Source organism: Coregonus clupeaformis, chromosome 24 (assembly GCF_020615455.1).
Source record: "Coregonus clupeaformis isolate EN_2021a chromosome 24, ASM2061545v1, whole genome shotgun sequence".
NCBI classification, from domain to species: Eukaryota; Metazoa; Chordata; class Actinopteri; order Salmoniformes; family Salmonidae; genus Coregonus; species Coregonus clupeaformis.
The window spans coordinates 60,056,939-60,079,146 of record NC_059215.1 but is presented as its reverse complement, the minus strand read 5'-3'; the positions used below and the strand labels follow the sequence as shown (position 1 = coordinate 60,079,146).

General features: G+C 44.7%; 3 protein-coding genes across 4 annotated transcripts; 2 read left to right on the top strand and 1 right to left on the bottom strand.

Moving 5' to 3' along the window:
- Positions 1-359: 359 nt before the first annotated feature.
- On the top strand, positions 360-1,670 carry LOC123481815. The gene is made up of 2 exons (XM_045206909.1): positions 360-449; positions 562-1,670. Exons 1-2 carry the CDS (start codon positions 368-370, stop codon positions 1,533-1,535), a joined length of 1,056 nt encoding a protein of 351 aa, XP_045062844.1. The 5' UTR covers positions 360-367; the 3' UTR covers positions 1,536-1,670.
- Positions 1,671-3,486: 1,816 nt separating this feature from the next.
- On the bottom strand, positions 3,487-7,207 carry LOC121579006 (kelch-like protein 42). Its single transcript, XM_041893292.2, has 3 exons — positions 5,981-7,207; positions 5,500-5,693; positions 3,487-5,315 (listed from the first exon to the last, which is right to left on the bottom strand). The coding sequence occupies exons 1-3, from the start codon at positions 6,742-6,744 to the stop codon at positions 4,864-4,866; spliced, it is 1,410 nt and encodes a 469-aa protein (XP_041749226.2). The 5' UTR covers positions 6,745-7,207; the 3' UTR covers positions 3,487-4,863.
- Positions 7,208-9,923: 2,716 nt separating this feature from the next.
- Positions 9,924-22,151, top strand: elapor2b (endosome-lysosome associated apoptosis and autophagy regulator family member 2b). 2 transcript variants are annotated; one of them, XM_045206908.1, is made up of 22 exons: positions 9,924-10,102; positions 12,737-12,857; positions 13,075-13,264; positions 13,599-13,746; positions 14,056-14,145; positions 14,251-14,356; positions 14,572-14,721; positions 14,811-14,899; positions 15,032-15,212; positions 15,338-15,466; positions 17,357-17,447; positions 17,625-17,727; positions 18,503-18,640; positions 18,755-19,030; positions 19,335-19,508; positions 19,597-19,786; positions 19,966-20,062; positions 20,185-20,286; positions 20,811-20,937; positions 21,112-21,290; positions 21,412-21,574; positions 21,660-22,151. In XM_045206908.1, the coding sequence occupies exons 1-22, from the start codon at positions 9,998-10,000 to the stop codon at positions 21,726-21,728; spliced, it is 3,018 nt and encodes a 1,005-aa protein (XP_045062843.1). In that variant the 5' UTR covers positions 9,924-9,997; the 3' UTR covers positions 21,729-22,151. The 2 variants fall into 2 exon arrangements, with proteins under 2 accessions (XP_045062843.1, XP_045062842.1); XM_045206907.1 differs by having other exon boundaries at positions 21,657-22,151.
- Positions 22,152-22,208: the final 57 nt, after the last annotated feature.

The window sequence follows — 22,208 nt, the reverse complement described above, 5'->3', positions numbered from 1 at the left end:
AATTGTCTAAAATGACAAAAGCACAAACAAATCTGAGACCAGGCTAGTTTTGTTTATCTAGTTTAAGATAAATGTAATCTAAATTGATGTGTTTAGTGGGGGTTGCAAAGTGCTTTTAGCATTGGTTTGCAGCTATGTAGATTAGTAAACATAGTTGCACACATGTTGTAGATTAAAATCTCAAAGGAAGAAGACGAATTTCAGATTTTTCAATGGCCACTATTTTAGAATTCTATCAATGTGGGGGGGCATTCCAATAGAATTCAGAATGATCTCCAAATGATTGTTTCCATAGAGACGTTACAAACTAAGAGTCTAGAAATGTTGTTTTCATTCAAATAAGCAAAGTGTTGATTCACTGCAAGACATGGAGGTGGTTCAGCCCTATGCAGAGAAATATCTCATGAAGCTGACATTCTATGCAGAAGACGATCCTGCTTTCAATTTAGGTAAATATATTTTGAAAATGTACAATTTGAAATAGCCACCAATTTATATTTTTTTTGAACGAGTTATTTCAAACTATTTCATAGTTCCATTCTTTGTCTCATGATTGGGCAGTTTTCTTGAAGGAAACATACACAGTGACTGTGCGTCTGACCAACACAGCGGAGAAGCCTCTGACACAGCAGAACCTGCAGTGTGTGGCCCTCAGCATCCCATACCTCCACTACCGTCTCACAGGCCTTCCTTATGCCCCAGGTCTCCTCCCCCTTGCCCACCTCCAGACAGACCCTCTACCCCTGGACTACAGCGTTTCAATTAGACCTACACCAACCCTGGATCCCAGAAGGCAGACATTGGACAGAGTCTCTCTGGAACATTCCACTATTCCCCTGACCAAGATGTCTCTTCCTGAGGACCAGCTCCATGGCTCTCAGGGGGATAGCGGGAGCAGCAGGATTACTGACTGGTTACTCTGTGACGGGTCCTTTGTGCCAGACTTCCCAGGGAAGGAGTGGACCTCTGTGAACTACGGAGGCCTGGAGTTTATAAGGGCTTTCTCCCCAATCAGACAGACTGACGATGCAGCTGATATACTGGGAAGGTGTAATATCACTGATTACACTGCTTACGAGCAGTTTGTCTTCTCTATCGATGTGGACATCCTCAAGGCAAATGATCCTTCAGGAAGAAAGGAAGCTAGTCCCGCCTCCAAAAGGATTGAGGAGAATAGTTTAGAAAGAGAGGAAGCTAGTCCCGCCTCCAAAAGGGAAGAGGGGAATAGTTTTGTAAGAGAGGTCACTAGTTTGGACGACAAATGGGACAAGGGGAATAGTTTAGAAAGAGAGGATGCTAGTTCCGCCTACACATGGGAAGAGATGAATAATTTAGACAGAGAGGACACTAGTTCCGCCTACGAATGTGAAGAGAGGAATAATTTAGGAATAGAGGACACTAGTTCCGCCTACAAAGGGGAAAAAGGGAATCGTTCTGGAAGAAAGGCTGTTAGTTCCCCCTACAATGAAAAGAGAGGACAAAGTACCGGGATGTACAGAAGCGAGGACCAAACCAAAGACGGGGAAGAAAGATAACTAAATTATCTTTAAGGCCTTAATATGGCCAGACTATGAAAGTTTAGATATGATTCAAAGTATTTTACAGTTTAAGTCGGAAGTTTATATACACCTTAGCCAAATACATTTAAAAACTCAGTTTTTCAAAATTTCTGACATTTAATCCTAGTAAAAATGTGCTGTCTTAGGTCAGTTAGGATCACCACTTTATTTTAAGAATGTGAAATGTCAGAATAATTGTAGAGAGAATGATTTATTTCAGCTTTTATTTATTTTCCTCACATTCCCAGTGGGTCAGAAGTTTACATACACTCAATAAGTATTTGGTAGCATTGCCTTTAAATTGTTTAACTTGGGTCAAACGTTTTGGGTAGCCTTCCACAAACTTCCCACAATAAGTTGGGTGAATTTTGACCCATTCCTCCTGACAAAGCTGGTGTAACTGAGTCAGGTTTGTAGGCCTCCTTGCTCGCACACGCTTTTTCAGTTCTGTCCACACATTTTCTATAGGATTGAGGTCAGGGCTTTGTGATGGCCACTCCAATACCTTGACTTTGTTGTCATTAAGCCATTTTGCCACAACTTTGGAAGTATGCTTGGGGTCATTGTCCATTTGGAAGACCCATTTGCGACCAAGCTTGAACTTCCTGACTGATGTCTTGAGATGTTGCTTCAATATATCCACATAATTTCCCTTCCTCATGATGCCATCTATTTTGTGAAGTACACCAGTCCCTCCTACAGCAAAGCACCCCCACAACATGATGCTGCCACCCCCGTGCTTCATGGTTGGGATGGTGTTTTTCGGCTTGCAAGCATCCCCCTTTTTCCTCCAAACATATTGATGGTCATTATGGCCAAACAGTTCTATTTTTGTTTCATCAGACCAGAGGATATTTCTCAAAAAAGTATGATCTTTGTCCCCATGTGCAATTGCAAACCGTAGTCTGGCTTTTTTATGGTGGTTTTGGAGCAGTGGCTTCTTCCTTGCTGAGCGGCCTTTCACGTTATGTCGATATAGGACTCGTTTTACTGTGGATATAGATACTTTTGTACCTGTTTCCTCCAGCATCTTCAAGGTCCTTTGCTGTTGTTCTGGGATTGATTTGCACTTTTCGCACCAAAGTACATTCATCTCTAGGAGACAGAACGCGTCTCCTTCCTGAGCGGTATGATGGCTGTGTGATCCCATGGTGTTTATACTTGCGTACTTGTATAGATGAACATGGTACCTTCAGGCATTTGGAAATTGCTCCCAAGGATGAACCAGACTTCTGGAGGTCTAACATTTTTTTTCTGAGGTCTTGGCTGATTTCTTTTCATTTTCCCATGATGTCAAGCAAAGAGGCACTGAGTTTGAAGGTATGCCTTGAAATACATCCACAGGTACACCTCCAATTGACTCAAATGATGTCAATTAGCCTATCAGAAGCTCCTAAAGCCATGAATTTTCCAAGCTGTTTAAAGGCACAGTCAACTTACATTTACATTTTAGTCATTTAGCTCCAGTTCGTGTCAAAGGCCATCGGCAGTTTTTCACCTAGTTGGCTCGGGGATATTCCTATCAGAAGCTTATAAAGCCATGACATAATTTTCTGGAATTTTCCAAGCTGTTTAAAGGCACAGTCAATTTAGTGTATGTAAACTTCTGACCCACTGGAATTGTGATACAGTGAATTAGAAGTGAAATAATCTGTCTGTAAACAATTGTTGGAAAAATTACTTGTGTCATGCACAAAGTAGATGTCCTAACCGAATTGCCAAAACTATAGTTTGTTAACAAGAAATTTGTGGAGTGGTTGAAAAACGAGTTTTAATGACTCCAACCTAAGTGTATGTAAACTTCCGACTTCAACTGTATGTAGCTTCACTTGCAGAGATGAAAAGGCATAGCATCCTACTTTCAAAAAGGCACATTCACTGAATGTATGGTTTCAATGTTTTTACAATAAAACAGAACGACACCTACTCCCTGAATATTTTCTTTATTATTTTTAAGTCAAAGTCCAAGGCATCTGTCAGAACATAACCAGGGGTGACAAAACAATATACAGTACATTAAACAAACTCCAACACATCTTTAGAAGCAAAACAACATAGTTGTATTATCAGCAGAAAGACTGCATTCACACAAGCTATCGCCACAGTAAAGGTTTGTAATCACCTTTAATTAAAGGTAGACTCAGCAAAATTACATTGCCACAAGCAGCACTGGAGATATTGAGATGAGTGAGATGCAACACTTCGCTCTCAGACAGTCACACACAGTATCTGAGCATGTGCACGGGTTCACTTCACTGTTCACAGCGTGGTAGCCAGGGCATCAAAACAGCTGAGAACTTGAGCCTCACGCTTCAACGCTCTTAGTTGTGAAAATTGACCCACTATGCTGTTTACTTTCTGCATCTACGTCATATCGCTGAGTCTACCTTTAAACCGAAACTAATTTCTCATCGTCTTTCATCAATTTTTCCTTAACGTACCCTAATGAAAGCCCTTTCCTGATAATTCAACAGTGAAAAAGGAAAAAACAACAGTTTTGGTTGGTCACTTACAATTCAACTCTTGTTCATCTGTACAAAATCCCCCAGGTGAGGGAGAAGGCACGTTCCTTATTCATTTCATTGAACTGTCCTGCTGCTGAGCTTAGCATTTGTTTTCTAAACAATGTTCATAAGTTAAATCCAGTCAATGAATTACTCCACTTCATCAGTCCCCTTCCATTCATGATTCTACCATTTTTCTTCTCACGCAAGAGTTAAGACATTTGTTTAGTTATTAATGGTGGTCCGGCATCAGCTTAGCATTATATTTAAGTTCTTCAATCGCCCATTGCAAAACCGGCAGTGTAAAACCAAAGCCATGTCTTGGCTACAAACTTTCTTCAATATCCAATATGACATGTATTAAATGTATTACTAATTTGCATTAGCGTTTAAGGTTTGTAGTGAACACTAAGATGAAGATTTTTGCAAATCTATCATTTTAATTTGCAAGTCTACTTCTAATCAAAGAATCCGAAAATGGATCTCGATAGTAGGCCAATGCTGCTATGCTAACTTAGACATTGACCCACAATGCATGACTGTTGCTTTGCCTGTGCTTGTAGCTACTTTAAGGTTTAAATAATGTAACAAGCTGTGTCTTTCTATATTTTGCCCCACCAACAGAGATTTGGCCATACTGTATCCTATGACAGCCATCTACTGCTCTACCGTTACCACTTCTCTTCATGGGAACTATGTAGCCCTGCACGCACAAACAAGCCCCTTGTGGCATATGACGTAGTCTCTGGACTGTACTAACACTGGCATCAACTAAACATCCTACATCCCATCCACAACGTTCATAGAACGTTGGGCAGATAGAGGGAGCAGAGTAGCATATTCTGGCCCAGCGCGGGGAAGCGTCTGAAGGCCTCCCAGGCGTCTGAGAAGATGTTGTACTTGAGGAAGACGCGGTGCTCCAGGCTGGTGGGCAGGCTGACGTCACGCGACATTATATAGACGCCGTCGTTGTGCAGCGTGCACGTGAGGTTCAGGCCCGACTTGGAGGTGTTGTCCTTCAGGTGGAGCCACTCCCCCGTGGTCACGTTGTAAGACTGTACCGTCAGCATGTCCTCCGTCTGGCTGGCCCGCCGCCCAGGACCTGGCTCCAGCTCGTGGGTGTATCCCCCCACCAGGTAGATGGTATCTTCCACCGAGAGCATCTGCTGCTTACGCACGTGGGCTGAGCAGGAGCGGAACACTGTCCAACTGTCAGAGGAGGGGCAATAGCGGAACACGTTGGTATTCCTGTCTAGTAGATACAGAGAGAAACAATAACAGCATTTGTTACAATCATTTTAAAAGCAGTTGATATTTTGTCAAATGGACAAGCACTATTTGTGTAGCCTACAGTTCTTTATGTCTACTGTCTGTCTACATTGGACATTTTAGAAAAATTCTCGCTTCTGCTGGGAATTAAAATCATCCCCACGAACCTCTGGTAGTGTATCCTCCCATGACGTAGATCATGCCCTGGCACTCGCAGGCAGAGAACTCTGCCAGGGGGTCAGGCAGTGACGACACACAGGTCCACCAGTCCTGCTCAGGGCTGTAGCACTCCACAGTGCCCTGACACTGGCCTCCCACTGCATACAGCTTCCCTCGTACCGCCAGCAGCTTGAAGTTGGACCTGACCGGAGGAGAGACGGATATACAATAACATTACAGAACGGAGACATACTGTAGTCTATGTAGTTTGCTGGCTCAGCATCAAAGCAGTTTGAAGATCAAGACATCGGAACAGACTGGATATTCAAATCAAATCAAATTTTATTGGTCACATACACACATTTAGCAGATGTTATTGCAGGTGTAGTGAAATGCTTGTGTTCCTAGCTCCAACATTGCAGTAGTATTGGAGCTCAAGACAGGGACAGACTGCATAGAGGTCTATTCATATAGCTGACCTGTACTGACCTCTTCTGGTTCAGGGGGGCTACCTGGTTCCATTCATTCCTACAGGGGTTGTAGCAGTGTGCAGCTGAGATCTCTTGGCTGGTCATTCTGTACCCACCGACAATGAACAGGTAGTTGTCCAACACGGCTGAGCCGTAGCCTCTCACATTGACCATGTCAGAGGGCAGGTTGTTAGCGAGCGGCTTCCAGCGCTGCTCCACTTCCCCATACCTCAGCATGGACCAGGGCTCGTCCTGGTCTGGTAGGTCCAGAGCCAGACAGGTGAAGAGTCCAATAGCCACCAGAGTGGCCGTGCCTTTCATACGCATCTCTCTAACCTGGTTGCGCAGGGCAGCAGGTAAGTCGCTGAACTCTGGTCTCCGCAGCATCGGGTGGTAGTGACAGCTCATGTATCTGAGACAAGCGTTGCGTAGATCATGAGTTCCATATACCTCAGATAGGCTGTAGAGTTCCACACAATTCTCTTGTCGAATTTCAGACGAAAGGAGTTTTAGGATAGAGGTGACTTGCAAAAAAGAAGCAGTCTCAATCAGGTCTTCCAGGGTCTCGTTGACTACTTTCACTTTGGAGGTGTTGATAAACTCCAGGACCAGCTCGAGCCCTGGCACACTCAGCCCCTGCAGTTGCACTGAATCCTCTCTGGACTCGCGCATCCCAGAGCTGTACAGTGCACGGAAGTAGTCGCTTTTTTCTATCAACTTGCTTTTGTTGACGTTGTACGTTTTGTCATCCATAACAATTACGATTATTTGTTCAGATGACATGTTTAGTGGTTGGGTTAGCTAGCTAGTGTTGTCAAGTGATCGGTTTTGTTGACTGTCCTCCTCCGGCCTCGATCTGTTAATGACGGCCTGTCACAGTTAACATTTCTCAGGCGCAGGGGTGGTCTGCAACTCCAGTCGCACCGCAGTAACCAGGCCTATATATGGTAATGTTCAGCCCATACGTCTGGATGATGCCTGGTTAATTTCAACTCAGTTATGAGTGTGCTAGATAGTTAGCAAAAGGCTAAGAGTGACTTGGAATCTAGCTAACGTTAGCCTTTATCTTTCAAAAACAGCTGGTATTATCTCGGGATAGATCCAAAGAAGATGTTTTGCTGTGCTGTACCATGTGGCCATTTTTAAGATGTATATATTGGATAACACACTTTCCTTGCATTGTCGAGATAATCTGCAGAAAGCTGCAGTTGGTTTTTGAGGAGAAATTGGCCAGCATCTTTCCTGTTTTGATCCTGTGGGTTGCGTCACTTCCTTGCTCAACCGGAAACCACCGTTTTCTTCTTCGTGTAAAGACAATGCCATGCAGATTGGTACAAGATGTATTGCTGCCACCAGCTGGCACTTGCACTCGACGGGTACTAGCCACCCATAATACAACATGTTCCCATACTTTTCTTCACCAAATATTCAGGGAACCAGGTACATTGTGTTAAGTTGCGTCAATTCAAATCTGGTAATGGAACAAAAAGAGGTCAATACACGTCTTCTAAAATAGACTAGTATTTTAATTAATGCAAAACACTTCAATGGTAAATATGATGTTCGTATATACGGGTCCACTGAAAAACCACGCAGGGCAGTCAGAGAACTAAGCCATTGTTATAAGTTCTTCTTTAAATACTCTGACAGAGATAGTTCCTGCTCCAAGCAGGCCTATCAGAGTAGAGACTGAGCGTGGTTTAGACTTACTCAGCCTATCGTTGGCGCACAGGCTGGTCCCAGCCCCTTGGCGCTTCACTGTTGCCAGGCATTACTTGTTATCTCCACAACTTGTTTCGAGTCAGTAACCTCAGACATCTTTGTAGCAGAACACATGTCCTTGAGCGGTTTAACAAAGAGGCAGTGTGTGTGTCTGTGTGAATCACAAGTCTTATCTCAGCCTACCCCCTAGCAGTTCCCCACATTAATCACAGCTTGTTATATTAAACAGTCTATATCAGTACAGCACAAACCTATTATGTTTAATCATTAATGCTTTCTTATTAAGCTAACAGCACATCTAAAATATAAGATAATAATTACCCACAATTGAAACCAACAGTTTCCAACTATCAACAACATACACTTGCAATGAAGTAAGACATTGTAGTGTATAGCCTCTGTTGGACCCGACACACAGCTCATCTACATTTTTACATTTTTAGTCATTTAGCAGACGCTCTTATCCAGAGCGACTTACAGTTAGTGAGTGCATACATTTCATACTGGCCCCCCGTGGGAAACGAACCCACAACCCTGGCGTTGCAAGCGCCATGCTCTACCAACTGAGCTACACGGTGGGCTCAGCCTGAGCCTACCCAACAGGGACATGTTTATTGGGGTATGATGTATGATACAGTATTTTACTGTTAGCATAATGGCTATATGGACTGCAGGCAAGCATGGTGCATTACTGCCACCCAGTGATGAAATATGTAACTGTTTTGCACTTCGCTGAGTAGGCCTTTTGGAGTACCAATGATAGATGTTTTAATCACAATTTAACAGTAGAGTAGTAGGAAGCTGAATCTGATACTTTTGTTTGGCTTTACTATTTTGCCGCTCTCATTTTCTCTTTCTCAGGGGCATCTGTTAGTGCAACAGCAGGCTTTGGGGAGAGTTAAAACAGAGAGTCTTTCTGCATTCTTCACCCTTCTGCTCCATGGAAAAAACACTCATTGAGGGAGAACAAGTCTAGATAATGTCTGATAGCGCTCTACAAGAATGCGGATGGCCATGTATAGGGGCAGGCAGCTGGTGTGTGTGTGTGTGTGTGTGTGTGTTTTTCAATGTGTTGATAGGAGGGGGATGGGTGATGACATGACACTATAGCAGAGCCCACTACTTCAGACTGGCACTAACAGCAGAATTTCCACCCCTGCAACGGGTCTACCCTATATTGGACCTGTGAGCTGGACTGTCAGGTGTCCATACGTTGTAGACACTGCCCCGGAACTGTGACTTGCTGCACCTCTACAGACACCCATCTGGCACCTCCCTCCCATGTACCATATCATAGAAATTGTATTTCTATGGCATACATGTCTCCAGGGCGAAACTGCCTAAATGTATCCTGGTTAGGGTTGCAAAGAGAGGGTATATTACTGGTAACTTTCGAAGTTTACCAGTGGCCCTTTTCGGTACTTCAGATTATCACAGGCGTCTGTAATTATATCTAGCCCTCTGTGTGGCCTTATCACATATAAAATAATAAAATAAGAGGATTTTAACCATAAACTTAGTCAATACCATTGGTCTTTATGTAAGGGTTTCAGCACGAAATATCCTTTATTTATTTTTTTACACACTTTCATTTATTTTACTATATCAATATATCTGTGTTGTTAATGTTTTGCTGCCAAACTGGTTGCAGTTGTGAAAAAAGACAATAGTTGAAAGAGTTGCAGAGTTAATTAAAAATAATGCCTGGTATTTCCCCAGTCATTTGTATTCTACTTCTTTGATGTCTCATCTTGCATGTGGCACAACTCCTCTTGAGAATCAAGGTAGGCCTACAACTGGTTTAGTGTGGTTGTTAGCTGACAAGTTAGCAGCTCAGTAACTTCCTGGTGCTTAATTTAGAGTGGTGTGTGGTGCCAGGGTCTGCTGCTTGACCCAATGCGTGACCCATCTGTCTGCCTATTTAGCCTCCCCATTTTGACCGCCATTCACCCCATTCCATGTTATTGGGCTGCTGTAAGATTTTTTAACGTTCGCCTAATCATTTATGGAAATAAACGGTAATATATTTTAACAGTGACCACTGTTGGTAATAGGTCTACACACAGATGGTGGACCTAATAACAAAACACATAGTTCTGTCAATTATCTGTCTTAACGAAAAGCCCGTGCGTTAGCAGAGTGACGACGGCCGCGTGCCTGTGACAGGCTGATGGTCTGAGCGCAGCGTAACGGAGTGGGTGGAGAGAAGCGCGCGCATGCATAACGACAAGTCACCATAACCAAAATCACGCACAGTCATTGCGTTTGGTCTTCATCCGAAGCCTTAAACGGACTGTCTTAAAACGAAGCGAGGATGAGGGGACAGTCGCGCGGGATCCGTTTTCTTAATAGTTTTTTATTCATCATCACCGCTCGGCAATGGGTGTCGGCGAGCAGTGACCTGCGCTCGTGCAATGAGGTAAGTGCGCGCAGCTCGACACAAGCGGCAGTGGCTGTCGCACTGTTATTTATAACACTGTTATTTCATTACAATAAATAAGCAAGCCATGACATTGCCACCAAGTGCCCTGAACGCACTATGTGTAATCATCTTATACTAGGCTATGTCCCAACCATATTAATCATGTTTATGTTACGAACGTTATCATATGGGTCAAGAATAAACATTAACCAGAGGATTATAGGCTACAACCTTCTGCCAATCATTGTTATAAAATGCCAATTGGCGTGGAATGGCGTGGAGATAGACAATGTTATGGAGGCCTTCTTTGTTAGTGGTGGGATTTAAAATGTGTTGGTCGCCTATTATTCTTATCGGCTTAAGTCCTAAGCATGTTGACAAAATATAAGGCTCCATAATATGATGACGACGCACTGAGCGGATCACTTGGCATCCATCCTCATCCATGCTGCCTCCCGTCGATGTGCGGGAGTAATATTACCGCTGAGTAAGAGGAAAACAGAGGAGGGACTGACAGTTGAACAGCAAGGGCCCTGGCACTACATTATCCGGTTACATTAATCTATTATGGCTATCATATCAGCTCTCTAAGGAAAACAGCTGCCTGGAAGCCCTCCATATCCCAGCCTTCTCCATATTATTTGATCTGAAAATGATTGAGTGCTGTCAGATTTGTGTCCCAGAGTGTGTCCCTTTACACTGCCAGATCTACACACGCTGATGGATTCATGGATGATGGATGTGTCACACTGGCACTAAATATCTCTTCTTGTGGCACATAGTCTCCTCTGTATCCATGGTGACCATGATGAGTCACCAGGAGACAAAGGATGCACATTAACCTCAACACCCTTTTATATACCTCCAATTCCACTGCACAAGCCCCATATTCACCACAGTACCAATATTTACCCATCAGCCCCTCCCCAGACTCCAGTTGCCTCAGGGGAAAGCAGGTGCAGGTGCACTCCACTTGAAAGGGGTTGCCATGGTGCATGGGAACTAAGGGGTTTCTATAGCTAACTTTCATCTAGCTGATATATGGCCTCACCTCTTGAGAGTTTGTTATGCATGTGTTTGCGTGCATGTGTGTGCCCATGTCCCCAATATTTGTGTGGAAATGGCAGGAACAATACTTGTTAGAGCTTGAGAGCGATAATGATCTGTACAAAAGAGCTCAGGCTTATCTATACTCCACACACAGCCTTAAACTCTCTCTCTCTCTCTCTCTCGTTCTCTCGCTTTCTTGCTGTCTCTTTCTCTCAAACACACACACATTTGGCATTAACAGAACCACATACAGTCAGTATATACAAACACACACACACACTCACCCACTTTGGCTGCAATAATTATTTGGGTGGCAGTGAGCTGTTTGTCGGTGGTCCTGATTGATTGCCATGGCAATGCTGGGTGAACAGTAGGTTTGGGAGGATGGGGATGGAGAGCAACATGGTGGTGGAAGTGAAGTGTTGCATGACTGGCTGCATATAGATTGCTTAGAGACAAACCAACATGGCCTCCAAAACAAGATGACCATCCAGTCTCCTTATGCCTTTTCTCTGTGGGGATCCTCCCTCTCTCCCTTTCTCTCTCTTGCTCTCTCTCCCTTTCTCTCACGTTCTCTCTCTCTCTCACACACACACGTTTGGTTGTGTGGAAGAACTGGTTTTTCAGGTAGAAGTTGTAATGTCATTGACCTGACGTGACCTGTTCACAACTGGCTTACTACTTAGTAGTAAACAAACAGAAGAACAAACGCACATGGCTGAGACAAAAGATTAGCGGTAATAACACAGAGTATTAACTTAACATACAGCAGAGCAGACACCAGTCTCTGACTCTGTCATCAGAGCTGCTCAGAGACCATGACGGTGACTCTGTCATCAGAGCTGCTCAGAGACCATGATGGTGACTCTGTCATCAGAGCTGCTCAGAGACCATGATGGTGCCTCTGTCATCAGAGCTGCTCAGAGACCATGATGGTGACTCTGTCATCAGAGCTGCTCAGAGACCATGACGGTGACTCTGTCATCAGAGCTGCTCAGAGACCATGATGGTGACTCTGTCATCAGAGCTGCTCAGAGACCATGATGGTGACTCTGCATCAGAGCTCTCAGAGACCATGATGGTGCCTCTGTCATCAGAGCTGCTCAGAGACCATATGTCCTCTGTCATCAGAGCTGCTCAACCATGATGGTGCCTTTCTTCATCAGAGCTGCTCAACCTTGTCTTTCTGTCAGTTCTGCTTTCTTTTCTTTCCGTCTAATTTGTTTTGCTTATCTGCCAAGCCTCACTGATGACAACCTGCGCTACCACTGGCTTTCCATAATACTTGATGTTGGCTGTTTAGTACACCTATGCATCTTGTTAGATTAATTTGGTGCATTCTGTCTTGAAAAACAACTGCATATGATGAGTGAATTGGTGTTCTGGTACATTGACAAAGAAGTGACAAGGAGATGTCACTAAAAATGATATCCTTGCAACCTGTTCTGTCACTGCAGATTTAGGAGTGTCTTAGATTATGTTTTATCAAGTGGGACATGTGTGTGTGACTGTGAATGTGTATCTAAGTGAATGTGTGTATCATGCTCTAATATGACTACTGGATGTTTGTGTATGTTCCAGACAGACTACTACTATGAGTATACAGAGTGTGACAGTACAGGGTCTCGATGGAGGGTGGCCATCCCCCACAATCTGGGCACCTGCTCAGGCCTGCCTACTCCCACCAGAGGAACAGACTGCTGTGAGTAGTGTGTGTGTGCGCGCTTTAATTCACATTTTATTTCACCTTTATTTATTCAGGTTTGCCTCATTTAGATAAAAATCCATTTTTCTAGAGACCTGTTCAAGATAGCAGCATACGTACATGAGACAGAGAGAGTATGTATACTGTCTAGGTGTGAATATGTCTGTGACGTGTATGTGTGACCCTCCTCTCTCCCTCTCTCCCTGTCTGTCAGTGTTCTCGTGCGCAGCGGGAGAGTTCCTAGAGATGTCCGCTCAGCAATGTACGCCGTGTGCGGCCGGCTCCTATTCGCTGGGCAGTGGGGTGCGTTTCGACCAATGGGACACTATCCCTGCCGGCTTCACCAGCCTGGCCACCTACATGGACCCAGGACCCAGTGGAGAGGAGAGTCAGGCCTGTAATAGGTAAAACACACATCTGTTTTACTATCCTTTTGGGGACCAAACCGTTTATTCCCATTCAAAACCCTATTTTCCATAACCCTAACCTTAACCTCTAACCCTAACCCTAACTCCTAAACCTTAACCTAAACCATAACCCTAATTCTAACCCTAACCCTAATTGTAACCCTAAGCCTAAAATAGCCTTTTTCCCCTGTGGTGAAAATGTTTCTGGTCCCCACAACGATAGTAAAACCCAAAACACACACACATATACTACACACACCTGTCCTACACATACAGTCACACACACAAACTCACAATAGTGCTGTATTCTCTTTCTCTCTGTGTACTGTAGCTCATCGTGGACACCGCAGGGTGTGTATCTGGAGTCTAGTCGTGATGAGTGCACAGTGTCTCTGGTGTACGCTGTGCATCTGGAGAAGCAGGGCTCCGTCTCCTTCAGCTACCAGTACCCTGACAACAATATCTTCTTTGAGTTCTACGTGAGTCTGACTTTCTCCTCCTTGCTGAAGTTTATATCAGTTCATTTATTACCCATTTTTTTAGCTGGTTGACGTAGAGATGAAAAGTGGGCTGTTTTGCCGTAGCAGGGAAGACTTTAATTGTACATTAATATATTTTAGTACATCAATGGGTACATCAATGGGTTTTATTTGTACATCAATGGGTTTTACGTTAATAGATGTGGGCAAGTGAGGGCTTTTCTGTGGTGAAGAGAATCAGCTGCTGATTGGAAGCGAGATAATCATGTGATGCAATATTCTGAGTGGTTACCATGGTGACATGTTCAGGTCCAGAATGAGCAGTGTCAGGAGATGGCCCAGACAGACGATCAGAAGTGGATCAAACTCACCACCAACGGAGAGTGGGACACACACACGGTGAGTAGGAAGGCAGTGTGTGTGATACGTGTGTGTTATATGATTGGTGTGTGTGATGTGTGTAACATAATCTGTGTGGAACATATTGTGTGACATGTGACTCAGGTGAATCTGAAGTCTGGCACTAACATACTGTACTGGAGAACGACAGGGATCCTGGTCGGAGGGAAGATGGTTAAACCAGTGCTGCTCAGGAACGTCCACATTGAGGGTAAAGACCACCCGTACTGCTACTCCCTACCTTCACACTCACCTATATTCTCGCTCACATTCTGCATGCATCTGTAATGTGGTTGGTCAAGGCAGTGTAATATCGCAGTTTCTTACCCACTCCAGAACTCACCGTTCTTAGCTCTAGGAAGCTCAAATGAGACCACAGTGTGAGACGACAGGCGAAACGACATCCTCATGAATTCATGTGTCTAGGTGTTGCCTACACCTCTGAGTGTTTCCCATGCCGACCAGGCTGGTTTAGCTCCGCCCCTGGCTCCTCCTCCTGCCAGCCCTGCCCCAGAAACACATCGTCTAACAAGGGAGCCACCTCCTGTACGCCCTGCCCCGACACACAGTACTCACGTATGTACTAGACACAGACACATTGAAATGTATCAGTAGAGGCCAGGTAAAATATCCACTCTCTCTCTCTCTTTCTCTCTTTCCTTCAGATGAGGGATGGTCGCAGTGTAAGGAGAGGCCTCCATGTTCAGAGAAGGATTACTTTCAGATCCACACAGCCTGCGACAGCGAGGGAAAGGTAAGTCAGACACATATATACTGTACATTTAGAGAGAGAATGCTGTGGTCATATACATTAGATTATAATACATATTCTGTGTGTAGTATCTCTATGGTTGTCATGTAACTGCTGTGGTTGCCGTGGTGACAGACGCAGGTGATGTACCGGTGGGTGGAGCCGAGAATCTGTGAGGAGAATGTGACGGGCGCTGTGGCACTGCCCCCTACAGGGGAGAGAGAGGCCTGCCCGCCCTGTAACCCTGGCTTCTACAACACCAACGACTCCACCTGCTTCCCCTGCCCTCCTGGAACACACTCTGACGGCACCTCAGGTACACACACACACACACACACTATATATATATTCACATGTGTATATACATAAACAGCACTCACGTGTGTATTGCTGTATATTGAAATGAAATGTGTTGTTGACGGTTGTGTGTATCTGTCCCAGTGTGTGAGGAGTGTCCTGCGGGGACAGAGCCAGTACTAGGGTATGAGTATAAATGGTGGAACGTCCTCCCTTCCAACATGAAGACTTCCTGCTTCAACGTGGGCAACTCCAAATGTGACGACATGAACGGTGAGACAGAAACATGGCTGGGGTGATTAGGGTCAAGAGATGTGTAATATATGTTGTAATACACATGTCCATGGGTGAATAGTAAATATGTCTAATACAGACATCCTGCTAGATATGTAATAACTCTGTGTCTCTCTGACCAATGGGAGCGTAGATGTCTGTGTAATAGATATGTGGTGTCCCTCAGTTTGTAGGGAGTAAGTCGGAAGTTTACATACACTTAGGTTGGAGTCATTAAAACTCTTTTTTCAACCACTCCACAAATTTCTTGTTAACAAACTATAGTTTTGGCAAGTCAGTTAGGACATCTACTTTGTGCGTGACACAAGTAATTTTTCCAACAATTGTTTACAGACAACGTGAATTATAATTTCACTTATAATTCACTGTATCACAATTCCAGTGGGTCAGAAGTTTACATACACTAACTTGACTGTGCCTTTAAACAGCTTGGAAAATTCCAGGAAAATATGTCATGGCTTTAGAAGCTTCTGATAGGCTAATTGACATCATTTTAGTCAATTGGAGGTGTACCTGTGGATGTATTTCAAGGCCTACCTTCAAACTCAGTGCCTCTTTGCTTGACATCATGGGAAAATCAAAAGAAATCAGCCAAGACCTCAGAAAAAAAATGGTAGACCTCCACAAGTCTGGTTCATCCTTGGGAGCAATTTCCAAACGCCTGAAGGTACCACGTTAATCTATACAAACATTAGTACGCAAGTATAAAGACCATGGGACCACGCAGCCGTCATACCGCTCAGGAAGGAGACGCGTTCTGTCTCCTAGAGATGAACGTACTTTGGTGCGAAAAGTGCAAATCAATCCCAGAACAACAGCAAAGGACCCTGTGAAGATGCTGGAGGAAACAGGTACAAAAGTATCTATATTCACAGTAAAACGAGTCCTATATCGACATAACCTGAATGGCCGCTCAGCAAGGAAGAAGCCACTGCTCCAAAACCGCCATAAAAAAGCCAGACTACGGTTTGCAACTGCACATGGGGACAAAGATCATACTTTTTGGAGTAATGTCCTCTGGTCTGACGAAACAAAAATAGAACTGTTTGGCCATAATGACCATAGTTATGTTTGGAGGAAAAATGGTGCTGCTTGCAAGCTGAAGAACACCATCCCAACGAGAAGCACGGGGGTGCCAGCATCATGCTGTGGGGGTGCTTTGCTGCAGGAGGGACTGGTGCACTTCACAAAATAGATGGCATCATGAGGAAGGGAAATTATGTGGATATATTGAAGCAACATCTCAAGACATCAGTCAGGAAGTTAAAGCTTGGTCGCAAATGGGTCTTCCAAATGGACAATGACCCCAAGCATACTCCCAAAGTTGTGGCAAAATGGCTGAAGGACAACAAAGTCAAGGTATTGGAGTGGCCATCACAAAGCCCTGACCTCAATCCTATAGAACATTTGTGGGCAGAACTGAAAAAGCGTGTGCGAGCAAGGAGGCCTACAAACCTTACTCAGTTACACCAGCTCTGTCAGGAGGAATGGGCCAAAATTCACCCAACTTATTGTGGGAAGCTTGTGGAAGGCTACCCGAAACGTTTGACCCAAGTTAAACAATTTAAAGGCAATGCTACCAAATACTAATTGAGTGTATGTAAACGTCTGACCCACTGGGAATGTGATGAAATAAATAAAATCTGAAATAAATCATTCTCTCTACTATTATTCTGACAATTCACATTCTTAAAATAAAGTGGTGATCCTAACTGACCTAAGACAGGGAATTTTTACTAGGATTAAATGTCAGGAATTGTGAAAAACTGAGTCTAAATGTATTTGGCTAAGGTGTGTGTGAACTTCTGACTTCAACTGTAGATGTGTGTTTAATATAATGTACAATCACAATAATATGTTGTTGTTCAGGCTGGGAGGTGGCAGGGGATCACATCCGCAGTGGTGCTGGAGGCTCGGATAACGATTACCTCATCCTGAACCTGCATGTTCCTGGCTTCAAGTTAGTCTTGGCTTGACTGTATATTATTGTTAGGGCTCACAGGTTTTCCTGGTCAGGTCATGTGGTCAGAATGAACACATGGCTATGATTATTGTGAAGCATTGCATATATAATTTTTTATTGGCCCTGTTTGGGTGTGTGTGTGTGTGTGTTAATTGTGTGTGTGTGTTCTGTCAGGTTACCAACATCACTTGCTGGGATGACCGGGACTGAGTTTGGCCGGATCATCTTCGTCTTCGAGACAATCTGCTCTGCCGACTGTGAGCTCTACTTCATGATGGTGTGTGCGTGTGTGTCGGACTATTCGCATCTGCACGAGTGTGTGTCTAGGATCTCAGGGAAATGTTGCTGCCAATATCAACAGTGTATTAGCCAGTAAATCAATATTACCCAACCCAACATAGCCAGTATGACATAGCCAATACATGAGTGACCTACTTCCATACTGCTATTGGATAAATACATATCAATATCTATGTTTGTTAGTAAAGCCATATACAGCAGAACAGGTTTCCCCAACTGGCGGCCCGCGGCACCCCAAGTTTTCTGAGCCCAAATAAATAATACAAAATATAGTTGTTGGACGTAAAACACTGTAAAAACATCAGCAAATCAGCTACAAGTGATTTTAATTTTGGAAATCTGTTCCCAAGTATTCCGACGTATAATAGAGAGATATATGTGATCGTATACAAATGTATGCAAGTTTGAAATGAATATGTTTTAGTCAAACATTATGCTTGGGCTTCTTGCAGTCAATTTGCATTATGTAAATGTGTGTAATTATGTTCCGGCCCTCTGACCATCCGCTCAAGAGAACATCGGCCCGCGGCTGAATCTAGTTGATAATCCCTGCAGTAGACCCAGTTAAAATAACCCATGTATCCAAATGAAACCAAAGTATATTTGAGCAAACACAGCCAATCACAGTACACAATATACACAACTAAATCACAGTAAAGCAGTGAGATTTCAGATAAACCCGTCACTGTGTAAATTGTAAACTAGTGTGATCCGCTCCCATATAAACCCTGTGTGTGTGTCGCACCCTGCAGGATGTGAACAGGAAGAGCACTATGGTGGTGGAGTCATGGGAGGGCAGTAAGGAGAGACAGTCCTACACACACATCATGACCAAGAACGCATCCGTATCATACACTTGGGCCTTCCAGAGGACCAACCAGGCTCAGGACGTGAGTACACACACACACACAACACACACACACAGTGACACTGCATACACACATGCTACACACACACACTCACATACTGCACACTATATAATATATTTACGTGTGTGTATCTAGGTGCGTCGGTACATCAGCGACGTGGTGAAACTCTACTCAGTGAGCGTGACAAATGTCCAGGATGGCGTGGCATCTGCGTGCCGGGCCTGCGCCCTCCTATCTCAGAGTTCTCAGCGGTCTGGGTCGTCGTCGTGTATTCCATGCCCAGCTGGGTTCTACATTGACAGAGACACCAACCGGTGCCAGGAGTGCCCCCCCAACACATACCTGTCTGGTCACCACACATATGGCGAGGATGCGTGTCTGCCCTGTGGCCCCGGGAGTAAGAGCAACAAGGTCATATATTACAAACACAAACACACAACTCATATAATCATACAACCATAGGTTACAACCTTACAAACGAACCTTACGTAACCATTATAATCATTAGAACCACTTTATAACATTAAATCCTCATAACCTAATCTAAAATCTCAGGGCCATACTTATATGATTTTTACTCTCATCCAGATCAACAGTTAACAGTCTCTGCTCTGGATAAGAATGTCTTTTTTAGCATGGTACTATCATGTGTGTATAATGTGAGCCACTATTTGTGCGATGTGTGTTGACTTGATGCTATTGTGCCCCCTCCTAGGAGCACTCTCGTTGCTATAGCGACTGCTCCTTCAGTCACACGGAGAACAACCGCACCCTGACCTTTGACCTGAGCTCTCTGAGCACCGTGGCCTCGCTCACCAACGGCCCCAGCTTCACCTCTAAAGGCACCAAGTATCTCCACATCTTCAACGTCAGCCTGTGTGGACACCAGGTAACTCACACACACACACACATCAGCTTGTGTGGACACGAGATAACACACACATACCTCAGGGTCGTCGGTGTGTGTTCTGTTTCAGGGGAAGATGGCAGCTGTCTGCACAGATAATGTCACCGATCTCGCCAGTAAGGACATGGGGAGTGATTCCACCCAGTTCGTCAACTCTGTGGACAGCTTCATCTGTCAATCAACCATCATTCCTGCGGATGGGCGGGGCTTCAGGACAGCTCTGGCATCCCAGTCTATCAGTCTGGCTGATACCTTCCTCGGTGAGATGGCAATAGAATAGTGCCTTAACTACTGTAATAATGATTATTGGACAGTGCCACAACCACAAGTAGTTATATAGGCAAAGCACAAAGTATACTCTTGATACAAAAACAGATTTATTTTCAACTATTTCATTTGAAAGTTGTTTTCTCTTTCTCTTTGCATCTGTCTCTCTCAGGAGCGACAATGGACAGTGTTTTAGACGGAATAAACACCAGACCAGAACTCTTCTCTGACAACTCAAAAGGCATTCCAGACATCAACTTCTTCTACAGGTAGGCCAGTGTAGAGCTAAATGCCATTGAACAGTATTCATAGTTTAATGGTTCCAGTGAAGACCAGTCAGTGTGGTTGAAAGTGTGTGTGTGTGTGTTCGACCATGCTCTCGCTTTCTCAGGTCTACTCAGGCGACTGGATCCTGTGAGCGTGGTCGGAGTGCGGTCATGACGATACGCTGCAACCCAGAGAAGACCGACCGCGGGCAACTCACAGTCCCCAGGTACACACACCTGTCTGACTGTCTGCTCAACATCACCTGTCTGACTGTCTGCTCAACATCACCTGTCTGACTGTCTGCTCAACATCACCTGTCTGACTGTCTGCTCAACATCACCTGTCTGACTGTCTGCTCAACATCACCTGTCTGACTGTCTGCTCAACATCACCTGTCTGACTGTCTGCTCAACATCACCTATCTGCTCAACATCACCTGTCTGACTGTCTGCTCAACATCACCTGTCTGACTGTCTGCTCAACATCACCTGTCTGACTGTCTGCTCAACATCACCTGTCTGACTGTCTGCTCAACATCACCTGTCTGACTGTCTGCTCAACATCACCTGTCTGACTGTCTGCTCAACATCACCTGTCTGACTGTCTGCTCAACATTTGAGCTGAAAACATTTCTGTATTATTTGTGTGTGAATTTTCATTAGCTCCTTCTACATTTCTCCTGTGTATGTTTGTGTGTGCGTGTGTTTGTGTGTTTGTGTGTGTGTTGTGTGTGTGTGTGTGTGCTTGCAGTGCATGCCCTGCAGGTACGTGTGACGGCTGTACGTTTCACTTCCTGTGGGAGAGTGGGAGCGCCTGTCCCCGTTGCACCCAGGACGACTATCACCAGATAGAGGGAGCCTGTAAGGGAGGGGTCCAGGTAACCTACACACCCTCTGTTCCCTCTCTCTTCCTCTCCTTTAACACACTCATGCTACTCTTACTTTCACCTCTTGGCATTTCAATTGAACCTACTTTCTCTTCTTCTCTACTCTCTCTCCCATCACTTCCTCCCTCCTTCCCTCTCACCTTCTTTCTCTCTTTCTCTCTGTAGGAGACTCTGTCTGTGTGGAATGAGCCAAAGCTGTGCACCAAAGGCATGTCCCTGCCAGCTAAGAGCTCCGCCCCCTGCGAGGCCATCGCCCTATGGCTAAAGGTGGGGGTAGGGGGCGGGGCCTTCTTAGCTGTGCTGCTCATCTCTCTCACCTGCTATTTCTGGAAGAAGAACAAGAGGTGATTGACTGACACCTGTTAATCAAATAACCATCCTAGCCATAGGATGTAGTACAACGCTCCTGACTCCTGCATCTCTGTGTCCTGTGTGTTTCTGTGTCGCTATGGCGCCCCCTGTCAGGCTGGAGTATAAGTACTCTCGGCTGGTGATGTCAGCCAATAAGGAGTGTGAGCTGCCGGCGGCAGATAGCTGTGCCCTGGCCGAGGGGGAAGAGCCTGAGGATGACGTGGTCTACTCCCACAAACCCTCCCTGCTCGGCAAGCTCAGGGCCATCGCCAACAAGGTACCTGTGTGTGTGTGTGTGTGTGTGTGTGTGTGTGTGTGTGTGTGTGTGTATTAACCCTGTGTGTATCTCTATCCTTCAGCAGAGGGCGGAAGACAGCAGTGAGTCGGTACAGCTGAAGTCATCCCAGTCTGAGAGATGGGTCTGGGGGTAACGACAAGAAAGAAGAGAGAGAAAGGGAAAGAAAGAAGAGAGAGAGAGAAAGAAAGAAGAAGAGAGAGTTGGTAGGGTTGGCACTGAGTTCCACTCCTCTTCATGTCTCCTGGGCTCTGCTTATTCCTGAGGACTCCATCGTGGCTCCAGCCGCTCCAGTATCCTCTGTAAAGGCACCTGTTCCCATGATTCTGACTGAAACTGGAAAGTGGTTTGGCTCCCAACCTAGACCCTACCACACACACAACCCTGCTTATTGCCATGGATATTGAAGGGCTGCAAATTTAAGAAACAGTCACTGTTTTTGTATATTTTGTATTGTCATTTGGAGTTTATCTGTACAGTCATGTCCAAAGTATTTATAATGATTAATGTTGTTATGATTTATCTTTATTAAATTCTCACTTGGCTTTGGGGCCGTGTTTGTATTTGTGTGCAGTTCTGTTATGCTAGGCTACACATTATTATTATTATTATTATT

Bases quoted from the DNA above. Each gene is read 5' to 3' on its own strand.
- LOC123481815 (XM_045206909.1), top strand. From the start codon at position 368: ATGGAGGTGGTTCAGCCCTATGCAGAGAAATATCTCATGAAGCTGACA. The intron at 450-561 runs GTAAATATATTT...ATGATTGGGCAG, and splicing joins CGATCCTGCTTTCAATTTAG to TTTTCTTGAAGGAAACATAC.
- LOC121579006 (XM_041893292.2), bottom strand. From the start codon at position 6,744: ATGTCATCTGAACAAATAATCGTAATTGTTATGGATGACAAAACGTAC. The intron at 5,694-5,980 runs GTCAGTACAGGT...TCCTCCGGTCAG, and splicing joins GCCCCCCTGAACCAGAAGAG to GTCCAACTTCAAGCTGCTGG. The intron at 5,316-5,499 runs GTTCGTGGGGAT...TGTATCTACTAG, and splicing joins GGGAGGATACACTACCAGAG to ACAGGAATACCAACGTGTTC.
- elapor2b (XM_045206907.1), top strand. From the start codon at position 9,998: ATGAGGGGACAGTCGCGCGGGATCCGTTTTCTTAATAGTTTTTTATTC. The intron at 13,265-13,598 runs GTAAAACACACA...TGTGTACTGTAG, and splicing joins GAGAGTCAGGCCTGTAATAG to CTCATCGTGGACACCGCAGG. The intron at 17,728-18,502 runs GTGTGTGCGTGT...CGCACCCTGCAG, and splicing joins GTGAGCTCTACTTCATGATG to GATGTGAACAGGAAGAGCAC.